This window comes from Lichtheimia ornata, assembly GCF_029851405.1.
Source record: "Lichtheimia ornata isolate CBS 291.66 chromosome Unknown scaffold00026, whole genome shotgun sequence".
NCBI lineage: Eukaryota > Fungi > Mucoromycota > Mucoromycetes > Mucorales > Lichtheimiaceae > Lichtheimia > Lichtheimia ornata.
Window position 1 is genome coordinate 345517 of NW_026695346.1, and position 24995 is coordinate 370511.

General features: G+C 43.6%; 10 protein-coding genes across 10 annotated transcripts; 5 read left to right on the forward strand and 5 right to left on the reverse strand.

The window, feature by feature from the left end:
• Positions 1-1254: 1254 nt before the first annotated feature.
• Positions 1255-3268, forward strand: O0I10_006196 (arginine-tRNA ligase; the record flags this gene model as incomplete). Its single annotated transcript, XM_058486227.1, has 5 exons — positions 1255-1503; positions 1580-1892; positions 1951-2112; positions 2173-2881; positions 2947-3268. The coding sequence occupies 5 exons, from the start codon at positions 1255-1257 to the stop codon at positions 3266-3268; spliced, it is 1755 nt and encodes a 584-aa protein (XP_058343101.1).
• A 930-nt stretch (positions 3269-4198) lies between these two features.
• On the reverse strand, positions 4199-5217 carry O0I10_006197 (uncharacterized protein; the record flags this gene model as incomplete). The annotated part of the gene is made up of 4 exons (XM_058486228.1): positions 4199-4419; positions 4526-4702; positions 4759-4807; positions 4867-5217. 4 exons carry the CDS (start codon positions 5215-5217, stop codon positions 4199-4201), a joined length of 798 nt encoding a protein of 265 aa, XP_058343102.1.
• Positions 5218-6788: 1571 nt separating this feature from the next.
• O0I10_006198 (uncharacterized protein) lies at positions 6789-8008 on the forward strand (the record flags this gene model as incomplete). The annotated part of the gene is made up of 2 exons (XM_058486229.1): positions 6789-6920; positions 7001-8008. The coding sequence occupies 2 exons, from the start codon at positions 6789-6791 to the stop codon at positions 8006-8008; spliced, it is 1140 nt and encodes a 379-aa protein (XP_058343103.1).
• Positions 8009-8399: 391 nt separating this feature from the next.
• O0I10_006199 (uncharacterized protein) lies at positions 8400-8789 on the forward strand (the record flags this gene model as incomplete). The annotated part of the gene is made up of 2 exons (XM_058486230.1): positions 8400-8449; positions 8522-8789. 2 exons carry the CDS (start codon positions 8400-8402, stop codon positions 8787-8789), a joined length of 318 nt encoding a protein of 105 aa, XP_058343104.1.
• A 194-nt stretch (positions 8790-8983) lies between these two features.
• O0I10_006200 (oxoglutarate dehydrogenase (succinyl-transferring), E1 component) lies at positions 8984-12696 on the reverse strand (the record flags this gene model as incomplete). The annotated part of the gene is made up of 14 exons (XM_058486231.1): positions 8984-9088; positions 9149-9304; positions 9366-9560; positions 9620-9679; positions 9753-9860; positions 9926-10183; positions 10242-11153; positions 11217-11410; positions 11479-11640; positions 11705-11816; positions 11875-11982; positions 12041-12168; positions 12247-12314; positions 12377-12696. The coding sequence occupies 14 exons, from the start codon at positions 12694-12696 to the stop codon at positions 8984-8986; spliced, it is 2886 nt and encodes a 961-aa protein (XP_058343105.1).
• Positions 12697-13740: 1044 nt separating this feature from the next.
• O0I10_006201 (uncharacterized protein) lies at positions 13741-14207 on the reverse strand (the record flags this gene model as incomplete). Its single annotated transcript, XM_058486232.1, has 3 exons — positions 13741-13813; positions 13871-14050; positions 14125-14207. 3 exons carry the CDS (start codon positions 14205-14207, stop codon positions 13741-13743), a joined length of 336 nt encoding a protein of 111 aa, XP_058343106.1.
• Positions 14208-14804: 597 nt separating this feature from the next.
• On the forward strand, positions 14805-15469 carry O0I10_006202 (uncharacterized protein; the record flags this gene model as incomplete). The annotated part of the gene is made up of 3 exons (XM_058486233.1): positions 14805-14957; positions 15024-15281; positions 15335-15469. The coding sequence occupies 3 exons, from the start codon at positions 14805-14807 to the stop codon at positions 15467-15469; spliced, it is 546 nt and encodes a 181-aa protein (XP_058343107.1).
• A 181-nt stretch (positions 15470-15650) lies between these two features.
• On the reverse strand, positions 15651-17448 carry O0I10_006203 (uncharacterized protein; the record flags this gene model as incomplete). The annotated part of the gene is made up of 8 exons (XM_058486234.1): positions 15651-15773; positions 15840-15881; positions 15975-16162; positions 16218-16317; positions 16371-16522; positions 16587-16642; positions 16709-16802; positions 16866-17448. 8 exons carry the CDS (start codon positions 17446-17448, stop codon positions 15651-15653), a joined length of 1338 nt encoding a protein of 445 aa, XP_058343108.1.
• Positions 17449-21039: 3591 nt separating this feature from the next.
• Positions 21040-21736, forward strand: O0I10_006204 (uncharacterized protein; the record flags this gene model as incomplete). The annotated part of the gene is made up of 3 exons (XM_058486235.1): positions 21040-21309; positions 21414-21587; positions 21653-21736. 3 exons carry the CDS (start codon positions 21040-21042, stop codon positions 21734-21736), a joined length of 528 nt encoding a protein of 175 aa, XP_058343109.1.
• Positions 21737-22189: 453 nt separating this feature from the next.
• On the reverse strand, positions 22190-23818 carry O0I10_006205 (uncharacterized protein; the record flags this gene model as incomplete). Its single annotated transcript, XM_058486236.1, has 8 exons — positions 22190-22342; positions 22402-22662; positions 22731-22742; positions 22807-23068; positions 23127-23203; positions 23262-23436; positions 23561-23689; positions 23772-23818. The coding sequence occupies 8 exons, from the start codon at positions 23816-23818 to the stop codon at positions 22190-22192; spliced, it is 1116 nt and encodes a 371-aa protein (XP_058343110.1).
• Between the last annotated feature and the right edge of the window lie 1177 nt (positions 23819-24995).

The following is a 24995-nucleotide window of genomic DNA, read 5'->3' on the forward strand; positions in this document are numbered from 1 at the left end:
TCCCTTTCCCCCTTGGATGCCTGGTAGCACCGAAACAGATCCATGGTATGGTGTACATAATAGCGTTTATAATCATCCGCCTTAGCCCGAGCTTTGATTTGGCCTATTGCATAATAATCTAGTTCTACATCTTCACGCGCGTCTTGTCATGTACATCATCCAGGGCATTGTTCATGCCCGTAGTTGTCATTCATGTACCAAAATCATAGCCATTACAAGTAAATCAAAATAGCAATTGACGAGTCTTATTATCAACATAGCAAATAGTGGCGGTATACGATGTGCGATTATGTCCAATAAACGAGACAACCAAGGTGTGACAAAGGCAATCTCTCCAAAAACTGCTTAGCTCATGTCACACCAGTATCTCAGCAGGCATCGAGATTTTTCCATCTCTCCATGTTGGTGTCCTCCACCGAGTATAGCATTGGCTTTTTAGACGTGCTGGCCGTGCATCACGGACAACTCGACATTTTTGTTTTCACATCTCATCTTTAAAGTTTTGTGATGGCGTAGGTCATCACCCATCTCTGTTTATCCTCACAGCTGATATCAACTTTTCATTTTCCTCTATACTTATCATCAAACCCTCGTCCTAAGCAACACGTCATAATGAATACCAGGGAGGCTCATCATTGATGATTGTTACATTCATGCATCTCATCTCAATACCCAAGCATTCCCTACTAAAGTAGACCATCCAATGGCTATTGATCGGCATGGTGATGATACTAGCTATTGATGATTTGGATCACAGGGAATGACAAGTGTACATTTTTAATAATACTTCTTTGATTGATACAGCTAACAAAAGGAATGACATTGATGCGTTGTCAACCAACAATATCCACAAGTGGTGGGTGTGATAGATCAAAGGATGACAATGACTTGGTGGAAAAGTAGAAAATTCAGCCAGCGTAAATGAAACATTTCATGATTCAGGCTTCTAGAAGAAGGTTGTTATGGTGACATCAAGTGCATCGGGAAGCTGGTTACCGATTACGCCAAAGTTGATGGCGGCGTTTTGTGGTTGCACAGAGAGGAGGGGGGAACCACCTTTCATCAGCTGCATAGTGCATGTCCTGCAGTTGCCATAAGATGAGAGTTGTCCCTTTATTCTTCTCTTCGCTCCATCAAAGTAGCATGTGTCTTTGTTGCAGGCGCATCAGTGTTGTGACTTCGACAAAAAAGGCAAGTGGCAGGGATGGTCTCAATCTCCGCGAGGTGTCCTGACAGGCAAGGTTTACTTCTTTCATGTCTACTGCAGCGTTACGTTTCAAGCAAGCCATCGCCAAACAACTCTCCTCATTGACACAATGCAGCGAACCACTGCTTCTCGATCTCATTCGTGTCCCAAAGAAATCGCGCGACGGCCAATTCACCCTTTCATTGCCACAACTTGGAGCAGCATTGAGAAAACAAAGCAACAGCAGCAGCAGCAGCAGCACAACTCTTAATGTCGTTCAAGATCCCACTGCTTGGTCAAAAGAAATCGCAAGCAAGGTATGTTGCTATCCATGCGTATGGATCACGTGATGTGTATATCGTAGTTTGCTCATGGATGTACGCAAAAGGATAGTTTATACCTGATCAAATGATTGCTGATGCCACTGCACAAGGCCCCACGCTACAGTTTCGTGTTGCCAATGCCGAGTTCATGAAACAAGTCCTGACGCATGTATACAATGATCACGCCAACTATGGATGGGCTCATGCACCACAGCACAACCAAACAGTCGTCATCGATTACAGCTCTCCCAACATTGCAAAGCCCTTCCATGCAGGTCACTTGCGAAGCACTATCCTGGGGAACTTTGCCAAGCGAATACACGAGATCATGGGTTATCGGGTGGTTGGTGTCAACTATTTGGGGGATTGGGGAAAGCAATATGGTAAGCTATATGACTATTGTTTTTGGGGGAATACGAGCTAAATGGATCCTGTGATCAGGCCTTTTGGCGGTAGGCTTTGAACGATATGGCGATCACGACAAGCTCATGCATGATCCTATTCATCATTTGTACGATGTGTATGTCCGGATTAATCAAGAGGCGAAGCATGACCCTACCATTGATCAACAAGCTAACGCCTATTTTAAGCGCATGGAGCAAGGTATGTATATACATTGGGACGTTTATTTGGGCTATCGTATTCTGATAGAGTGTGTCTTAGGGGACACTGAGGCGCTGGCATTGTGGAAAAGATTACGCGACATGAGCATCGAGTCTTACAAGAGCATTTATGGGAGGTTGGGTGTATCTTTCGAAGTGTATTCTGGCGAATCTCAGGTTGAATCCTATATTCCAAAGGTGAATGCGCTTCTTCGAGAAAAAGGACTTGTGGAGACAACGCAGGACGGAGCCTCTGCAATTGATTTGGAGCAATACAACCTTGGCAAAGCGATTGTACAACGAGCGGATGGCACAAGTTTGTACCTGACACGTGACCTTGCATGCTTGATGATGCGACAAGAGCTCTATGGATTTGACAAGGCATTGTACGTTGTTGGCAGTGAGCAGCAAGGATATTTTCGACAGGTATTCAAGCTCGGTGAGATGCTCTTTGGTTTCAAGAATTTGCAACACGTGAGCTTTGGCAGGATCCAAGGAATGTCAACGCGTAAGGGCACTGCAGTCTTTTTGGAGGATATTCTCAACACAGCCCAAGAGCAGATTCTTCAGTATATGGAAAAGGAAAAGTCGCATGTCAAAGATAAGCAAGAGATGGCTACAGTTTCAGATCAACTTGGCATATCAGCTATCCTGGTTCAAGATATGAAATCCAAACGCAACAAGGATTATTCTTTCTCATGGGAGAGGATGACGGATGCTAAAGGTGACACGGGTGTCTTTTTACAATATGCTCATGCAAGAGCCTGCGGGTAACTATTTAAGGTGAAGCAGGAAAGAGAAAGCAAGATATCTAATTATCTCGTCATCTATATAGAATCGAACGCAATGCCGATGCAGCTGTGATACCAACACCTGATTTTGGGCTTTTAAAGGAACCAGAGGCGCTTGATTTGGCTCAGCTGATTTCACATTTCCCAGAGACGGTCGAAAGCTCTTTCAACTCGCTGGAGCCTTGCACCATTGTCAACTATTTATTCAAGCTATCACACGCCACAAGTGCAGCAACACAAGTGTTATGGGTCAAGGGCCAGGAACCAGAATTAGCTGCTGCTCGAATGCTACTGTTTTGGGCTGCGAGAACCACCTTGTTCAATGGATTATCTTTACTTGGTATCAAACCACTAGAACGCATGTAGAAGAAACACCCATGTTCCGTTGTATAGCTCCTCTAATAATAAAAAGAATGGATGATGGGTAATCTAAAAGACCACGTGTGTACATGTTTTGTCAAGCAATGAGCATTTACGTTCTGGAACAGCACCACTCTTTGTGTTTGTATGTCGCGTCTTTCTACGCCCACTCAATAAAAGGAAAGAACAGCTGACATGCTGATTTGCATTGTTGGATCGCTGGGCGTCATTGTGTAACAAGTTACCTCGTCATGTCGTTGCACAATGCTCTGTTGCTATGCTGTGATCATGCGTCAAACTTTGATCCGTTGCCTTGGATAATCATCAAGATGCAGTGTGCGTGTGATGACTGCCGACAATCTCCCGTTTCCAAAGCAACCTGATCTTTCGTGGTGATGACATGGAAGAAACAAAACTCTATGCGGGAGTATTGATTGAGGTCCCAGGTTGTTGTTGTTGTTATTGCTGCTTTGCGTGATCATCGCTTTTTGATTCCCACGAACGGACAAATTGGATCCTTTTTAACTTGGAGCCTGTCAAATTCCTTTCATCCGACAACAATATGACGGATCATTCAAATAACAGTGTTTAAGCTAATTGGATGTTGATGAATAATCGTAACCTATCACTTTTTGTAAAAGAGGGAACATGCAACAGCGACCCTATCTCTCTTTGCGTGTGCAAGTTTTCATTTCCTCCCACGCAAAAAGTCATGCATCAAGTGAGAGCTTCCACTTGATTCGTTAGTTTATTGGTAGCATGGAATAGTGCATAACGTTGACGATAACACCGCAATTTTTATTACTCTGGGTTTGTAGATAATTTGTAAAGGTAAGCACAGAGGCACATTGATAAAAGAAAAAAAGGCAATTATAGGGGAAGATATCATGGGTGGTAGATAAGATATGGGGCTAGAGGCAGTTAAAAGATAGGCACTTAAGCTGTTGCTTGCACAGTGGGTGTGGTAGCAGTTGCTGCAGCAGCAGGGTGTGATTGAGCAGCAGGGGTTTCATCTTGATGGGTGGATGATGATGAAGATCCCGAGGATGTGGTGGTCTTCTTTTTGCCTTTGGGAAGGGATCGCAAGATTTGAGTGAGACGTCGACCAAGTTGAGCACCACTTCCGGTAGCCTTTGGTTCTTCGTCAGGTTTGGGCTCTATAAAAAAAGATCCAATGTTAAGTTTATGCATGCATTGACATGAGCCGATTCATTTGTTTGTCACGCTTCTCCTCCATTATCACCACCACCTCCATTCCCATACCAGCAGCTGATGTTTCGGTTGCGTCTGTTGTTGTAGGTGCTGTCTCTTCCTTTTTCGTAAAGAAGCGATTAATCAATGGGTTACGCTTCATTTGATCCACCATCGAATCCTTGGTAGGAGATGAAGGGGCAGCACCAGCAGCTGCTGCTGATGTGTCTTCAACAGCAGGTGAAGCAGCTATTTACATTGATGTTAGTGAGCTGTCAATCACAACAACAAGCCTATGTAATTACCATGTTCTTCACTAGGATGCTCATTTTGGGCTTGTTCCTGAGCTGGGGTCTACACGCGTATAGGTATTAAGTCTTAACATTCAAAGATTACATCTTTTTCTTACTTACCTTGCTGCGATGGAAGAAATTTTCAAAGTTTTCAACCAAACGTGATCGCCGCTTTTCGGCACCATCCGATGTAGTGGTGGTGGCTTCGGTTGTTGGATTGGCAGCAGCAGCAACAGGCTCATCCGATGTACCAGCATTTTCAGTAGTAGTGGCAGGTTCAGATGACTTGGCTTCTGTAGGCGAGGAAACCTTGTCAGCAGCTTGAGAGATGGACTTTTTAGCCTTGTTGATCAACACCGAAAGACGACGTGTTGCAGGGGAAGAGGTAGAAGGAGATGGTTTGGTGCCTTCAGCAGTGTTCTCTTCTGGAACTTGGGGAACGGGCTTATCGGTATTTTCTTGTGCGGACATGTTAAATTGCAAAGAGAAGAAAGATGAAGAAACTTGTCGAGTCAAAAAAGTGGGTGATTTATACGCATGGTGTCCAAAGAAGGAATGGTGGTCGATCCCACCAACATCCAGTGACAGTGTGTGATGTCTCATCTGCTTCATTCTTTTCAGCAGCCCCTAAAACACCTTTTGCCAATCAGATTGGAATCCACCATGGTCACTCGGATTATCACGCGACAGCTTGTTATGCACAGTTTATCTTCCTCACCTCCCTATTCGGCTAGGTTGCTGTGATCCCACTTGCACACAGTGAATAAAGGAGGTAGTTTGATGATATCTTGTGCTCATGCAATATTATACCCCGACCACTTGTAACACGATACACATGCCTCATCACTCATACATGGTCATAAAGCTCTCGTTGCCTAGATTCTATGTGTTCCATGTCATTCATGTCACGCGACCTTTGTATTCATGCGCATTGTCAAACCACCACCATGTTGCACGTTTTAGATGCGGTATGTTTTTATCATGGTGCTTCCATCAAAAGTAGCCATGTGCAAAAGTATTTAGCTGTATATGGAGGAGTGGAGTTCCGGACGATTGCTTGCTGCTGTACACACGTTGATGTAAAAAAAAGGCGAGAGAGCACTTTCAAAGATAAGCCATGTTGTTGTTGATCCTCTTGTCAGCAACGTAAATGATTGCTTCTTGTATAATAAGAGATAGCTCAAAGGAAAAAAGAACGTATCCATGGCCGATGTGGATGCATACACGAAAATGGGCAGCTGTCATTTTGCAAGGTATCAGTTACTTGAATGGCCACCTAAAGAGAAGCCATTTAAGTGGCAAGCTATGCCTTTTATTACTCAAAAAGCGTCATTCCTAGATGATGAGTGCCTTCTATTACTGAAAAGAAAGCGGTGGACCTTATTTATTTGTGCACAGGTTGTCGTAGCCCATACGGGATCATCACTTCATTGGGTTACTGAATGAGCATAGTGTACGTTTTCCACATTTTTATGTTGTGCATTTAATAGTTGCTTATATTGATCATGTGCATGTGTAATGACGTAGTATTGGGTGATGCTATATTGAATCGAGATTCATAATTCGGGACGTGTCAATGTCAATAATGGCTTCCATTGTAGCGGTAGATATAGAGAGTGGATTGTCTTTGTTTTGATTGTCTGATTATCCCAAAAGGGATAGTGTAGCACTAGGTTGGGGAGGGGGAAGAGAGAAGATTTTATAGCCCTGCGTTTTTGTAGCACTCCCACGCTATTCCAGCTGCATTGAAAGCGGGAAAGAGCACATGTTTCATCACAACACTTTATAGACAACGTAGTATTTTCACATAAATGATCTTCTTGTCAAAGTAATACTTATTGGTAATGCTCTATCGTTGGAATACCCATATAGGATGATGCATCGGTGGTTGATAGGAAAGAATGATATAATCAATGATCTGCAATATGGGAGTGGTGCACCAGTCACGTTCAAAGTGCTGCAGGTGATAGAAAGCTACCTTTTTTTCTCAACTCCCACCAACTTTGGCTTGCGCGCTTTCTTGCACACCTTTTACGCCACACATGAAAGTTTTTATATCCGATTCAGCCGACGTATACGAACATCAGATTGCCGAAGTTGCAGCCTACATCAAAAAGAGTCGCAGAGCCATCGTCATTACTGGAGCTGGCATTTCCTGCAGTAGCGGCATTCCCGTAAGACGTCTTGTGTACACGGAAAAACTCCCTCGTTCCAATAAACCAACTCTCTCCTTTTCTCCCTCATCTCCACATAGGACTTTCGGTCAACCAATGGTCTATACAACTTAGTCAAGGCACGACATCCCAACGTCGTCCTGAAAGGAGCCGAACTCTTTGATGCGACACTATTCAACGACGTTGCAAAGACACAGTGCTTTTATACATTTATGGCCGAGCTCAAGACATTAGTATCAACAGCACAACCAACACCCACACACCATTTCCTTCGCAACATGCAAAGCAGCGGGCAACTATTACGACTATACACGCAAAACATCGATGATCTAGAGCATGTTGTTGAAGTCCCCGTTGTTCAACTACACGGCACCATGGCAACTGTAAAATGTACATTGTGTTCAGCATCATACGAGTTTTCAGAGGAATATCAGAATCTATTCCGTGAAGGAGAGGCACCAGCTTGTCCAAAATGTGAAGCAGCAGGCGAGGAACGTATGCTATTGGGAAAACGACAATTGGCCATGGGATCTTTGCGTCCTGATATTGTTCTCTACAACGAGGATCATCCTGATGGTGAAAAGATTGGATTGCAACAAGTGAATGATATTAAAAAGAAGCCTGATCTACTGATTGTCCTTGGCACCTCCCTCAAAATCCCCGGCATCAAGAAATTCATCAAGCTTGCCGCTCGTACCGTTCGCAATGCAAAGAATGGCACCACCATCTTCGTCAACAAGACACCACCGACCAAAGAATGGGAGAATGTCTTTGATTTTCAAATCATGGGTGATGCTGATGCTTGGGTCAAGCTCACTGAAAGCAAAATGCAAGATGCCGCCACACTCAAAGCCGCATGGGATCGTATTTTGGCGAGACGACGAGTCAAGGAAGAAGAAGAGGAGGAGGAAAAGGAGAACCGGATAGTACGGACAATCAAGAAGACCAGCAAAACAAAGGCAGCAAATTCTGATCCACATGGGCAAACGACGTTGGATAATTATCGTGTTACTAAAAGGGCGCTTGGATCATCATCAACAGCATCATCAGCAACAGCTAGTCGCATCAAAAAGAAATCTAAACAATGATTCTATTTTAATTGGGGGATTATATATATACAATGTGCCCTCCCTCCTCTATTGCTTTCGTAAAAATTCTTTATGACTGAGTGAATGAGATAATGCCATGGTGGTAAAAAGTGGCGGATGGGGGATATGGCTAAGGATTGTGGTTGTCAAGACACATCAAATCCAGTGTTTATTCTATACGCGATCAATACAAAGACACACATGGGATGGGACAATTGTTATTATCAACCTATACACAACAAAGGTGCCGGGGATTCAAGTGGGGGGATTTCCTGATTGTGCCAGGTAGACAAGAGTCCTGTAATGGACGACAAAGACTCCGAGAGCTTCAATTTCACTGGTCAACAGAAAAAATGTCAACAACCTCTTTCCTTGTTCTATCACACACAACATGTTGGGCGCATTTCGACCGTCATTCGTCGCTCAGGGCGGTTTATTATGGTGCGTATTCATATCCTACACTCATTCACACTCGACATAAGGGACTCATTGACTCGATTTGTATTCCTACAGGAAGAATCCTTTCCGCATGTCAGCCACACGCAAAGCCAACGTTAGAAAGAGACTTAGAGCTGTCGATCAGGTCATTGCAACAGTAGCCGACTCTGGTGTTGAATGCAAGGCTCTTGACAAGGCACTTGCTCTTCCCAAGGAATCCGAGATGATGGCACGTGACAAGTACACCGTTTTCAGCCGATACTCCCGTGGACATCGCAAGTCTTTGCACAAGGTCCCCAAGTTTACAAAGAAGACCGAAAGAACAAGTCCCCCTGGTTTCTAGATTGTATAATAAAACGAGCAGCATTCATCATCAACGAAAAGTGGATCATATCAACATTGGATTATTGGATGTAGTTTTGAAGGAGTCAACAAGGTCAATATATATAGTATCTTTATCAATCACAACAATGGAAAGCAGAATTGCAAGTGTATTGGGAGTGTGTGTGTGCGTGTATATAGAGAGGATGGTTGAAATTAGAGTGTGAGTGCATCTTGGATCACCTTGGCTTGCTCAGCACGGTAACGAGAAGCGATGCCAACAGCAGGAGCAGCAAGTGGTGGTTTACCCACATACTCAATCTACAAAAAAAAGAGACGTTTCATCAATACCGTAATAAAGATAATGTCATTGTAACATACCTTGCTTTGATAAGGGAGGAGTTGTGTCAGGCGTGGTGCAATGAAAGAGTAAGCACCAGCATTTTGGGGTTCTTCTTGGCACCATACAAAGTCACGTGCAGCATAGTAATTGCTAAGCACTTGCTCAATTTGATCTCTTGGGAAGGGGCAAAGTTCCTAAAAAGTAGTGTCATTATTATCCATAACAAAAAGATACGCAATCATGTATCATACGTACTTCCAATCTCACAAGAGCGATTTGATTGTCGAGTCCCTTGGCGGCCCGTTCCTTAGCCAAGTCATAGTAAAGCTTGCCGGAAACAAAGACAACCTTTTCTACAGAGCCAGGATCTTCGGTACATGCAGGATCATCAAGGACAGGTTGGAAGGATGTACCAGCACCCATATCATTCAAGGGGCTAACAGCCACGGCCTATACCATTGAATGAATACCTCTTTGTTCTATACATAAATGTTGTATATCGCTCTTACCGATTTCAACAATCCCTTGGGTGCCATAACAATCAGCGGCTTGCGATAATCACGAATCATCTATAGGGGGTGGGTGATTGTTGTGGTGAGCAAAACCATTTTCTTTGTTTACTTTCATCATGCATAAAGATACCTGTCGACGAAGCACGTGGAAGTATTGGGCTGGCGTGGTGCAGTTAACCACGTGCCAGTTTGGAGTAACGTCATATGTCTTTTCCACATCGAATGGATCATCGCTCATCTGAAAAAATAAAGCATTGAGTAAAGGAGGAGGGCAATGTGGTGGATGATCATCCATTAACTAACCTGGAGGAATCGTTCAACACGACCAGACGAATGTTCGGGACCTGCACCATCTTGACCATGTGGCAAAAGCATCACCAAGCCATTTTGACGCAGCCACTTGGACTCGCTGCTTGAGATGAATGTATCAATGGGGATTTGCGCTCCATTGAAAAAGTCGCCAAATTGAGCTTCCCAAATAACAAGACGTTTAGGAGTCTCAATGGCCATGCCATATTCAAATCCTAGAACAGCAAACTCTGACAAGGGGCTGTTGGCAACCTATAAAAGTTTAAAGTGTAAGAACCCTTCTTGAATGCTTCCATGGGATCAAGTATACCTCGAGATAACCTTGAGATGGCCCAAGACCCGTGTTAAGAGGGATGGCGGCCTTTTCAGTCTCCTGGCAAACGAACATGGCATGGCGTTGCGAAAAGGTACCACGACCCACATCTTGACCAGAGATTCTCACATCATAGCCTTCTTGCATAAGGCTACCAAAAGCCAATGCTTCAGCTGTGGCCCAATCGATAGGTTTACCTTCCTCCAATCGCTTGATACGAGAAGCCACATGATACTTTTCAAGACGTGGATGCAACTTCATAGGCACAGGTGGTGTCACAGAGCGCTTGCCAATGTCAACCAGGTTTTGAATGTCGTCAACACCCGTTACCACTTGTTCGCTTGTGTGGTTTGTAGGATGGGTCATGCCTTTCCAGTTGCCTTGAAGATGATAAGATTCGGGTGCAGGAATGGGTCCATTGTTTGCTTTTTGTAGCTCCTCATTCAAGGCTTCAAATTGTGATACACGAACAGCATCGGCAGCTTCTTGAGAAGGATACACTTGCTCGCTAATCAACTTTTGCTCATAAAGCTTGGGAACAGAATCATGCTGACGAATGGTGTTGTACATGAGCGGTTGAGTAAAAGCAGGTTCATCAAGCTCGTTGTGACCCCATCGACGATAGCACATAAGATCCAAGATGATATCCTTGCGGAACTTGTTACGGTATTCAAACACAACGTCCATGGCACGTGCAACGTCTTCTGGGAAATCACCATTCACATGGACCACAGGGACGTTAATCATCTTGCCGATATCCGAACAATAGGTTGATGAACGAGCATTCTGAGCAGGAGTCGTGTAACCCAATTGGTTGTTGACCACAATGTGCACCGAGCCACCTGATGAATAATGGGGCAAGTTGGATAAGCTCAATGATTCCATAACAACGCCTTGACCAGTGAATGCCTATAATGAAGCATGCTCTTTGTAAGAATAAAGGTCATGTATTATGTATCCACAAAGACTTACCGCATCGCCATGGATTTGTACACACATGACACGATCACCCAAGTTGCAATTAGGATCAGCTGATCTCATGAGCTCGGTTTGCTTTGCGCGGGCTTTACCCATAGCCACTGGATTAATGGCTTCCAGATGCGAGGGATTGCTTAGCAAGGATACATTCACCGATTGGCCATCATACTTGAGTGTAGGGTTATTAACTATGATAGCATGTAAACGTTACAAAAAGGATCCATATGATGCCCATGACCCATATACAACAACTTACTCAAATGAGAAATCACATCACCAGAATGAACCGTGTTCTCGGGTAATTCAGAGTTGCCCTTGATCTTGCTAAACAATGACGCGTATGGGTATTCAAGGAGGTCGCACAGGAGATTAAGACGGCCACGATGAGGCATGCCGATTAGGACATCTTGAACACCAGCTGAAACCGCACATGATACTCGTGAGCCATGGAATTTTCCTCACTACGTGGTAGCAATACTTACATTTAGCTGATAGCTCAAACAAGCAATCCAAAGCGACCATCATGCTTTCGGCACCTTCAAGGCCATATCGCTTGACGTTGGGGAACTTCTTTGCCAAAAAGTGATCGAAAGTCTAAAAAGGTGCATGATGAGCTTGATGCGTGCAAGGCAACATGTGTCTCTTTTTTTACCTCTGATTTGGCCAAGAGCTCATGGATTCTCTTTTTCTTTTCAACCGAGAGCTGAGGCTTGTTCCAAGATTCAACAGCGTGATACCACCAGCGTCGCTCGCTTGCAGACTGTGTTATCGATAATTAGTCTTATCTCACATTTATTTTCCCACGATGTAGTACTTACAGGTAAGTGCATGAATTCATGGGCAATCTTGCCACAGTAGACGGTATTAAGGTGTTCAAGGATTGTCTCAAAGTCAGCGTCTTGGCGAGCTGATGCATTTTCAGCACTTTCAGTAACATGCAAAATGCCTGTAAGCATAGGGTTATGAGTTGGCTTGTTGAATCATTCCCAACAAAAAAGCTAGCCCGCGGCGTCCTTTCCCTTACCGGCCAAGTTGTAAACCTTCTTTGGATCCGTGAGACCGTATCGTTCAGGTTGTAAAGCAAGCACCTTCCTGTTTCAAAGCATGGCATTAAAAAGCAAGCTCTTTATAATTTCCATATAATGTACACTTACTCATGATTCATGATATCCAAAGGATCCAAATGGGCCGACTTGTGGCCATGCGTACGATAGGCTTGAACAAGGCGGAGAAGACTGCCATACGCCATACGATTCGATAACTCCTCTGTTGTGTAATCTGGCATTTGGTATTCCTTGGGTACTCGGTATCCATAAATGTCACGATCATGATAGCCTCGTCTCCGAGCACCTGATAGCAAGAAACGTTGGCTCCTCTTGGCGAGAGATTGTCTGGTATAACAAGAAAACATGGTAAGGATAAAACGAAGGAGAAAAGCCAGGGACACAAATGATCGCTGGATGACATGGTGCATTTGTCTTTTTGATATTTTACCACGGTCCTCGTGACACCCAGTGAGCCGATAGTGTGGGGAACAAAGCGTGGGGAAGTATCGTTGGTATTTTCGGCTGAAACTTTGACCACTACAATGTAAAAATTCCCACTCTGAATACGCGGATCCTTAATCACGGATGACAACGATACCTGTATTCCCTTTGGTTCGATCATCGTTTCCACGTCATTGTGTATACAGCTCTTTGGTAGGCTCAAAGGGGATCACAGCCTCACGGAACGTCGACAGGGTTACACAATAATGCAAGCAACCTTTGTGCGGGCAAATCATTGATGTTGGGTAGCAACATGTCGCCATGGCAACCACCATTGGAGTGAAAACGGAGCATAGTGAACAATGAAATGATGGCCGATACATAGCATTTGATAGACAATTGAGCATGGTAGCGATGACATAGATAATATAGAACAAACATACCTCTCTCCATGATCCAGCATGAACACGCGTCGCGCCTTGAAATTCATTGGCTGATCGGATAATTGTTGTTCAAGTATGCGTGTGTGGCTTGCAGTCGGGAAAAGAAAAGTTTTCTATGATACAAAAGGGAGTCGTCAGCTTGCAAGGTTTTGTTTTTTTTCTTTATCACTTTGTCAAAAGATCCGCTCATGTCGCAAAACATACGGGATGTCCTTTGGACGTTCATTCATAAAGAGCGATAGGGAAGTTCCTCTGACGTACCGGTCTGTTGATCGACTAGTCCGTAAAAGGACGAAAGGGCAGCTGTTTGTTGTCTGCTGTATCATCTTCAACGGATTAAAAGTGTCGTTGGAGCTCTGGTATGGCGCTTTTCTTCGTCATCAAGCCAGCTAATCGCGGATGTGCGCTTGCGCATAACTCAAAGAGGGCTACTCTTTATGCAAAGTGATCAATCATACTCTTTTTCAAAGTCAAAGCAAATGATAATATGTATTTACAAAAAGCACAAAAACCTCTATAGCTTGTACGGTGGTAGAGGGTGATAACAGTGATAGGAGGGGCTGGTGATAGTCATGGTATAGTTGAGCACTATCGAGGCAGCTGTTGTTGTTGCTGTTGCTGGTGTTTGGAGTCTTTGAAGATGGTGGATGCACCCATAAACCTGTAAGCAAGACTCTCGTGAGCTAAATGAGATTGTTGACGTGTGGAAGACCTTTACATTGAAGAATGCACTGTTTCCAATCGGCGGAATGAGTCTGAAAGGTTGCTCGTTTGTTGAAAGTTCTGATGTAGTTTCTTGATGTTGGTGTCGATATCTTGCAACTCCTTTGCCAAAGCTTTGTAGTGCATGTATTTCTCTTCTGAGGGTGTTGTTGTTTTGTTGGTGGAGTGGGGACGGCTATTCATATAATGGATACAAACAAGAGAGAGAAAGGAAATCACTGCCGACATCCAAATTCCACGTCCATTTACGTGTTGCGTTCAGCTATCTTTGGCGTAGGTGGTATCCATATCAATCCTTTATACAAATCGCATTCAAGTGCACTTTTCAACATTAATGGGAGATATTGAGGGACATTGTCTTACATGCATTTTATGCTTTCGACTAGTTAAACCTAAAGAAATAAGGTCCAACCTCTGTTTTCTTATAATGATACCAGAAGATGTGCCTAGAAAGGACATCATCCTACGTGTTTTCGGGTTCCACAAGGTCATAATTTGCCTGGGTGTATGCTACAGAATATAAATGGTGCATGATGATACGACGTTTGTGCATGGAAAGAGGATGGCACCGAGTATAACTTTGTTACAAACTAGTTTGTGGCGCAAAAAGATAATAGCATAAAGATACATTAGGATGATAGCAAATGCATTAGGATCAATGATGATGATGGTGAGCAGTCATAATAAGCGAATGGATCACTGTAAATGAACGTATTCATACATCAATCATTTATTCAGATATGAGTTCTTTCAGGAACAAGATATACAAACGAACACCACAGTGCCGGGTTGCGGCGACACAAAGGTCCGAAGAGGTTGCGCAAGGCTGCATGTGTCAAGCGTGAACTATGGCTGGGTAATAGTAGTCTACTTGTTTCTCTCTCTCTCTTTCTTCCCTCTCGCTCCCCCTCCTTTACGCTTTTTCCTTTATGGAGACACCCACCACCTTTCACCATCGTTCCACTTTTCGACCCAATACCCAGGACAGATCTAAGCAGTGGCGTGAACGATTCCGGCAACAATGCGCAGAGCGAGTGAAATCAGCTCGTCAGAATCAAGTTGATAAGCGACGACAAAACAAGGTACACCATGGTGTGGGGCATGTGCATAATCGATCGGTTTATTCATTTGCTTTCTACTGCAATTAGTTACTAGAGTTTGCTGCTATGGAGGAGTGGGAGAACTTTAAACGTATACACGAGGAAGCTTTCAAGGCCGAGGGCATTGTTGATCCTGACAAGCTACTTGAAGAAGAGCCATTGAATGATGCTGATGAATACCTGGATGAAGAAGCTGCCTATCTCAGATCGTTGGTCTTTTGTTTTCAATGCGGCAATGCACCTTTAGAACTTGACATATCAGGCAAACTACGATGTCCATGTTGTGGATTCTTTGCAACAGAGAAGGTAATTTGGGTGATGATAAGGTATGATGGATGGGTGCTAACGGGTATCCTTAGACGGTTCAATCGATTCAGATAACAGTGGAGCAGCATGAACAAGTGTGTCCTGGAAGAATCGGTTACAGCCCGGAGCCAGGCAGCGATGCTATCTATGGCCTTTGTGATACCTGCGACCTTATGGAGGTCTTTTAGTCAGCTATTTGTACATACTTTATACATATATCATTCTTTTGATTTCAACAACAGCAACAGCACCAAGATAAAAAGACATTATTACATTGTAATTTAATGAAGAAGATCGTATGGGTGAATGGATGGTGATTGAAGAGAACTATGTCAAGGCCTTTGGGTATAAAATGATTTGAGAAATGGATCATCGCCTGGATGAACGCCCATGGAAAGTGCTGCCGTGATGATATTGGTTTCCTTTGGCGCGCTTATGAGATGCACTATCCGATGTACCATCCACCATGTATTCATCCGATGATACCATATCCTGCATTGAAATGGGGGTTGTCAGCTTCATGGATGAATCAGTACTACACATTCGCTATCATCATACCTGATGCATTGCATCAAAATCAGCTTCCAAATCGGCTTCATTCTTGGCATTCAATGCATGAGTAACGTTGCCCAATTCCCTGGAGCGTAAAGAGAACAAAGGTTAAGGATAGATATGTGCATGCATTCAACCCACAAATAAATCAACATGGTGAAAAAGGATATGATCATTATGTCGTCGTTTGGATGCCCTGTTGTTGTTTTTGTTACGTAGAACTTGTTCCAGAGTCAATTCGGCTGTTGCAAGACCGTTTGCCACTGCTGCTGCTGCTGCTCCACGTGTACGTCGTCTGTTACGAGTTTGAGGTACATTGACGGGGGCATCTATGAATCATCATCGTCAATAAAGTGAAGTCGACGGCTACCCTGACACACTTACCGCCATTTAACATGATCTCTTCATCTCTATATTCTCTGATACGCTTTCGTTTTTCCTCAATAATGGCAAGCATGGCCTTTTTCAATTCGCGTTTTTCAGCCTAAATAAACCTCATGTTAGCTTGTGTGCCGCCTAATCTATAATAGCACTTGCCTCTGATTCTTCTTCCACAACGCGTAATGCTTCATTATACCACTTTTCGGCGCATTGTATCCGATATTGCATCATCAATTGTCCATTATGGATCTCCTTGGTATGATCCTTTTCCAAGTCAGCCACATGATCATCGAATACTTCATGGCCGCCTATCAAACACGATACATAAGACTCTGATAATGCCCCCAAAAGATGAGGGAAGGAAGGGCATACCATGTTGAATTGCTGACAACTCTTCTTGAAGCTTTTTTAGCTTTTCCAAGTAGATCCTAATTGACAACAAGAAAAAAGAAGTATTAGAGCCAAGGAGAATAATGAACTTTATATCGCCTTACGTTTCCTTATTCTCTTGGAATTCCCGATCAATCTCCAGTGTGCGTTCATTGTATTCGGCCACCAAGTCAGCCTTATTGGCATAATCCAATGGTGCTGTGGATATGGAAGAATGCATATTAGCCCATCATAACATTTGGGTACATGATGTATTTATACCTTGTTTCCTCCCAAAGGAAGGCGCATAATACTGTGGACTTTCAGGAACTGCTGCTGCTTGATAATGTTTCGGAGACACTGTGGTCGGTGGTAAATCTGATGATACTGGAAGAATAGCACCCGCACCAGCACCAGAATGATGATGATGATGATGGATCTCATAATCTGAAACAGGATTGATGCGCCATATTGAAGAAGAGGAAGAGGATGTGAAAGGGGATTGTGCTGGTAGTTGTGGTGGTGATGGTGGTGGAGGTGGCTGTAGACGTTGCCTGGGTTGGTGGTGGTGGTGTTGCTGCTGCTGCTGCTCTGGTAGTCGAGTAGGAGGAACATTATGGTTGCCAGGTGACGAAGAAGCTCCAGACGAGTTATGGAAGGGTGTGAGTGAAGGTAATGGTGGTAATTGCCATCGTTCAGCTTTATCGTCGTGTGGGACGTTGTGTGGGTTTGGACCAGTAGTGTAAGCAAGCCGAGGTAATGTTGCAGTTGAGAATGCAGCAGAAGAGACAATGGGAGGCAAGTTGAAGCGTGATGGTGAACTTGGCAACGGAGGAGGAGGTAATAGAGTCTGGTCAGAGTACATTGTCAATGGTAGCTTGTGTGAGGCAACAAGCGAGAGAAAGAAGCTTGTATTAGAAGTCGGATCACCTATTTTTGGTATTGGGGAGTGACTATGCGAAGCGATGTGATTTGCCCGTTGCACTTGATAATGAATCCAACACCATTGTAATTGCATAGCAACACCGTATACACACAAAAGCATTGGTAATTGTAAAAACTATACATTGAAGGATACGTCTCGTTTGTTTGTAGTAGTGTGGGCTTCAATGGCTGTCGTCCTACACGTAATGCTGATCATTTATAATGCATATTAGCTTAAGCAATGGTTGTTCCTTGACAACACAGGTACATGGCGCACACTCGAATAGCCGATTGCTTGTTGACAAAGGGTGGTCATATTGACATAAAACATGCATATCAAGATCATTAATTAGTGCTTTTACGAGCAACTATGTGCATATGATGTGGAACGAGGAGTGTCATTGTTAGGAAAAGTACAGGCCCCAAGAAAGTACAACCATGGTAAAGAAGATGGGTGTGATGGTTAAAAGTGGTAGCGTGGTTATTGTAAAGGGTCACTTCAATAGCGCAGCACATGTATGAGCTTAGCTGACACGAGAAATCTCACATCCCAATATCCGGTTGCACCGACGATCCGAGAAGGGTACAATCACTTTTGCCATGTGATGTTTTCCTTTGCTGTTTGTTGGCCGTCGCCGTAAGAAAAAAAGCCGTCAAATTGCTCACTTGCCCATTTTGCAATTACAGCAACGTCGCTTTTATCGTTGGTGCCAAATTAGCAGAGATCGTGTAATGACGTCTAACGTCATTGTGGAGGACAAAGATCGGAGGGCGGGTTACTCTAAATACACATCATCATCACTTTACCCTGCATTTATCTCACTCCCCGCACTCACGGCGTAGCATACTTTCCATTGTGATACTGGAAACCAACTTGCACAGCCCATTGTTACGATACCTCTTGCCTTGCTTGATGCAACACAAGATTGCAACCTTGCACAACGCGTAACCTATTGCAATGGTATCTTCCAAAATGATGGAATAATGAAGCCATCCCCTTCACTTTTATCGCAATCAGCCATCCATGTCGCGATAGAAAAAGTTGTTGTTATCGCTATCTCGATACATCCATGATCTTATTTTGCTTGCCATCATCCACCTTCCTACAACACATCATCATAGCTGCTGAGAATCATTCTAATTTTTGAAGGGGGTGATTATTGGAAGGGGGTATGCCGACCCACCGGGGTTGATGATAGAATACAGTATATGGTGTTGTGTGTGCGGAGAGTTGAGCTAACCCCTTTCCCCTTTCTCGATGAGCTCATGATATTGTCAGCGGAAAGTGTGGTACCAATGTGTGCGCATATGATCAATGCCATGTATAAATACGTGTATGTATTATAATATTCATCTCGTTGGTGGCCTTAATGACGCATCAGATGCTCGCGTGGCCATGGTGCGAAAAATGACACGTGCCGGATGTGCTCGGTAGCGGCATAAAATGCCGAGTTTGCATATCTATGGCTCTACATTTAGCAGGGTGGTTCGTTCATTCATCATCATAGTAGATGACGGGTTAAAAGCTCAAGCCGTGTCCGAAATGCAGGAGCATAGTTGGATCTACTGCCCCCCTGAATGTATCATTAAAGCCATACTTTGCTTATGTAGATAAGAATAAACATGCCAAGACGGCATACATTGTGTATCGTGGGCTGATCACGGGGCTAGTTTTATGTGATCCACAAAAGTGGATGAGCAAACCAGCAGCTGCGGCAATTTATTATCCTCCACAGATAAGCAATAAAGTAAGGCTGGTGATACGCTGCCTCCTTTGATGATGACAGCATAAGTGGTGCGGCGATTATATGGTTCCGATAATGAAAAGCTTATATCATCTGGGAAATTCTATAGGCGAAGATATCAGGGACAATGAATTTTAGTGCGTTGCTGCGAGTCACCGACGATTATCACCGCCTCATTTAACCTGAATACAGGATTATAACCTTCATTTTATTGTATGTGGAGAAAATTGTCACCCGACAAAATGAACTTGTCAGCTCACGCTATTAGTACTTTAGTGTGAAGGATGGCATCTTTCATGGTGAGGAATATAATCGTATTCCTTGTTTCTATTGGGTAAGAGCCTAAACGTGGTGCTGCCCCATGAACCATTATCCTCATCTGGATAAGCCGTGTCCACATGATGCAGCACAACAATTTCTCTCTCTTTCGCTCTTGGATACCCGTATCAATCCAACACATTAGAAATAGAGAGAGAGCATGAAATGAAAAGGAAAGAGTAGCGCGAGCGTACAATGCACCTGGTACTTGAGCTAAACCGGATATAGCAACTTTCGTCATGTCGTACACAAAGTTGAGGCTGGAAAAGTGCAAGTAGAGGCACGAATGAAACGACGGTGAGACAATATCGCCACGTGTGGTGGATCGCCGTCTAGCCAGTAGAAACTAAAGGTGGGCTCTCTTGTTTCCCCCCGTCTTGTGATTACGAGACGTTACCTAATTGAGCTGCCTGCTGCGATCAAGGCCGCCTTACAGTATATAAAGCCTACCTCCTTTTGTCTCTTTTCTTTCCCCCAATCTTTTCATACTTAATTGACAATCACAAACGTTTCACTCTTACAAAATGTCTGACGGAAGATGTATCCATTGCGGCCAAAAGGGTCATTATTCAATGTAAGTTGATTTCATCATGTATCATCATATCAATGAGGAGGTGCTAATCATCAATCTCAATTTACAGGATGTGCCCAAAGAAACCAGCCTCTGCTGCGTAAAATGATAATTCACGATCAAAGAATTCCAATACCAACATCCGATATTGACAAGATTGAGTCAGCAACCAGAAGGTTGCCATGTACACGCACCACCACCACCACCATCACCACGACGGATCTACATTGTAAACAATTCAGCAATCAACACCACTATCATCACTTTGCAATGTTGACGAGCAGGCGCTCTTACCTTTTTATATCCATATCCACTTTGTAAAACGGCCGGTCCCACGCATCATTATGTACCAATACTATGCCCCCATCTTTAATTGTTAGCATCCCACCTTATTGTATGATTTATAGAAGCATCCTCCTAGTAATACATCTTTTTATGACACGCAAAAGTTGCTTGTGCAATACCGTGAAAGGGTTTGGTGATAAACGGAAATGATCAAGGTTATAGTTGGTAACTAGTAACGGTCAACACAACCTTGTGCAAATACGTCATTGGGTAGCACACAAAGAAGACGAAGGATAAGGAATTCCACCCCCATACCATACATAGAGCATAAGATAAGAAGGATGGTCATGAGTCTATTGAATTGGGCTTGGCGTTCTTAACAAAGGATCATCATCATCCAAAAAGGTGCATTTGAGAATACGATTGCATGTTTTTATAGATCATTCATTGATGCATATGGGGTAATAAAGGTGAACGGGTGATACGAAATACTATGGCTTGGGTGGTCAAGGTGATTCATTCATCGTCTTCTGAGAAGTATCCGGCCGCTGTCACGAGTCTCCAATTCAAGCGTGCCTCTTTATCTCGTTCCTTTCTTCCAAGTACACGCACCATGGAATCACATACACTTGACTTATACCCAAATCGAGGACCTGTTCATATGGCCTTGTTTCGCAAGGTTACCAATGCTCCTGAATTGCGACAGCGTCTTATTGCACAAGATCAGTCATTGTCGTACGCCCTTATTGACGCATCGCTCATCCTCAACCCTTTCCATGCGCTCCTTGCTGTCAACCGCGCCGTTCACGACGAGCAAAACAACCAACTCAAGAGCCATAATATCAATTCCGAAATCGTGATTGAGCTTTCACCAAACTACAACGTATGACCTTGCATCTATATCCATCCACGTGACCGTGGGCGACAGCATATGGCTTGATGATGATAATAGGGATCTCACATATTGCTTGCTACTCGTATATACAGATTGCCCAATCCTTAAGGCGGTTTGGAATCAGCGATACTACACAGAACTTGTTGGTGATCAAGGTTGGCGGTGAAGCTAGCGAGGTGCAACAGGATATGATCAACAATGTCAAGGGTGAATTGGTGCCACTATCTGAATTGGATCAGATGCACGATATCAAATCTATTCAAAAGGTAAAAAAGATGCGTGGGAAATCATCATGGCACACAACAGAAGGATTGATGCGATTGCGTTTTAGTATTATCAGCTGGGCAATCAAGAAGGTGATCCACAACAAATGCTTCCATTGGTCACAGGTGCAATGGCGCTCAAAGGACTTTAGAGGTTTCTATATGTAAAATAAAGGTAGACTGGGGACTTTGAACCTTTTACTACAATGGGATCCTTGAGTGATTGTACGGCTAAAGCTTGCAGCGCTCTTTGATGATGGATTTATCAATGTATTATGCTATCTATATCATCTTGTAGAAGTAATTCGTGTGCCTAGCATTAGATGTTTATGGATCAAAAGTTGCTTTGCCCTCATAAATGTTTCTCATTTGAATACTGGGTCATGTGCCTTAATAGCCACCATGTTTGTTGTTGTAAGGGAGCATTGGGTGATGGGATAAACTAAGAAGGTGGACACAAAAGTATCATCTTTGGTTAGGTGACACAGTTTGGATGCAATCAATCATTGCCACACCATGTATGCAGATGGATCTTTGGTTGAACAAGATGATATTGAACGAGAAACAAATACAAAAGAAGGGGGTAGGATATTGGTGGATCGAAACTACAACTTGCTTGGGTTCAAATCGCCTTGGTCCACAATCTCAAGTGCAAGGAAAGCAAGAGGCTTAAAGTTCTCAGCATGGCGTTTGGCTTGAGCAGATGATGCTTGTCGGCGAGCCACACGTGCAGCAATACCTTGTAAAATAACAGACAACTGGACATGGCACATTATCAGCATCAACGTTGTCATTCACGTACAACACCTTGACTTACTCTGAAAAAGGAAAATGCTACGGCAAATAACCAACGATCGATAGGATAAGGTCTGCCCACGTGCTTGCAATATACTTGCATAAGTTCCTCAGCACCAGGGATTGGCAAAGGTCCAGGGTGATTCTTGAATCCAGGAATAGGAGCAGTAGCAGGGACGTAGAAAGGCTGCAGGAGATTCGAAAGATCTGACAGCGGATGACCAATTGTAGACAATTCCCAATCAAGGACACCAATGACTCGAGGCTCAGTGGGATGGAAGATCTAAATGCATCATTATCATCATGTGAGCGCTCATATTCATGCAATCCATCCATGGTTGTATATATTACCATGTTGTCAATCTATATATGAAGAAACCCCGATTAGCATAAGGAAGACATGCAAAAAAGAGGCATGAATGCATACCTTAAAGTCACCATGGACAATGGTTGATTCATCAGCAGGTTGATTCTTTTTAAACCATGCAAACATTTCTTCCATACGTGGGATAGGTCCAACCACTTCACCAGTATCTTGATCCTTGGCAGCAGATTGGGCAGCTGAAACCTTGCTAAGCGATCTCATCTGGCGGTTGTAAAAATCAGAAGGACGTCCGTAATCTCCCAAACCAATGGCCTTGTAATCGATACGGTGAAGCTTGGCAAGCGTTTCCATTGCCGAGAACCAGCTATACCCAAAGCCATCAATCATCATGTCATATCCCTATATCTCCTTTGTATGCTTACCACTTTTTACGTTCTTCAAATGGGATTTGAGGCATACGCACATCCTCAAAGATCCTGCCCTTGAGGAATTCCATGACCTGAGACGATGTATAAGCGATCTCCTGCGTCCTTGCATTCCTCCTTTTATACACTTACATAGAAGGGAGTACCAATCACGGCCGTGTCAGTACACAATGCGTATACCTTGGGAACAGGGACATCAGTGCCATCACCCAATGCCTTGATGATTCGGTATTCTCGTTCAACGGCATGTGCAGTGCTTGATAAGAGAGCTCCTGGAGGCTTCTTGCGAAGTACAAACTGGGTTTGGCTATCAATGGCAGCAGGTACGCATTTAATCTTTCCGCTCCACACATGATTGTGAAACCACACTCGTCCACCAAATCGCATTGCTTTAAAAAGCACTCTCCCCCCCCACACACAAGCATACTTACTTTCCATCCTTGATTAGATATGTGGGATTCGATTGACCATGCTTGAACTGCTTCACGTCGAGAGGTGCTGTAAATCCTGGAATATTGGCTACGAGATAGGCTTCGAGGGCAGCGACATTAAGCTCATGTCTATTTTTTTGGTGTTGGCATCGTATGACATAGTCGCATTAGGCACCAGTACGGTAGTGAACTTGTTGAATAAACACATTACCCAGCACGGACATCGGATGTTGCTTGTCCACTTGATTTGTTGGTCATTGTCGAGGCTGTGAGAGGAAGAAGCGAAAAGAAAGGCGCCAAGTGGGTCGGTGGTCTTAATAGGTTGAGCTGGTGCACGCGGTGGATTTCTGATGACAAAGGATCCAGACGTCTTGGTTTCACCAAAACTTGTTAGCCAACATTCAACATGAGCCGCTTAAGCCGTCCCGACAATAAACCGTAAAAATAAATGTCATCCATTATTATTTACCATTATCATCTTTATCATCTACATCGTTGTCTTTTGTCATCCTTTATACTGCGCAATAACATGTGGGTGCCATGGCAACGCCGTCCCTGTTCGTACGACCATAAATTTTATCTCGCTGTAAATGAGACAGCATTATTCATTGGTGATGAGAAGACCATATTCCCATGGTCAACGGAGATCTATTCATCTTACCATACTCCTTGTTTCGCTTACTAAGGTGGCCATCGATCATTGCCCTGGAAGTAACTATTTTGTTGGAAGGAGTTACCCTTGCAGTATACCATGATCAATGGCGGCGTGGTTGTTAAAATGTATCCAACAAGCTAGCTACTATGCTACCATGCAGGATATGCATATGTGGACAATCATCACAATTATAATGCACGTTGTTTTTACGTCAATGAAAAGGAATGTGTGTTGATTAAAAGCACGGATGATGTTGCTATTGAAAACGTGAGACATTTTACTACAGCAAGAATGCCTTACAACGGATGATGCTTGGGCCATCTATTAAAACGTGTTGCGGAAAAATGGCGTGGCAATGACCAAGCTTGTGGTTAATTTTATCCTCTCTCCTCTACCGCCATCCCTTGAATCCTTTAAGTTTTATTTTATCGGAATAGTCCCATATCAAGAATAAACAAAGACATCGATACATAGCTTGCATCGATACAATGACACCATTGTTGTGTGCCTTTGTTGCATCATGCCTTCTTTGTCAAATCTCTGCATTCGAGACTCTTTCTTTTGTTTCGCTTAATTAAGAAAAGGTGTCGAATGGTAACTATGAAGAAGGTATCGCTTATCGTTAGGGACAGCAAACCGATCCACTTGCTTTCCCCTTTTACTTTCTCCTCTCGGGCATGATTTATCGTGCTGACATTATGTATATTACTGCGCTGAGTCCGTAACTATGTCCCTAACTCCCTTGCACCAGGTCAGCGCCATGGACACCATGCACTCTAT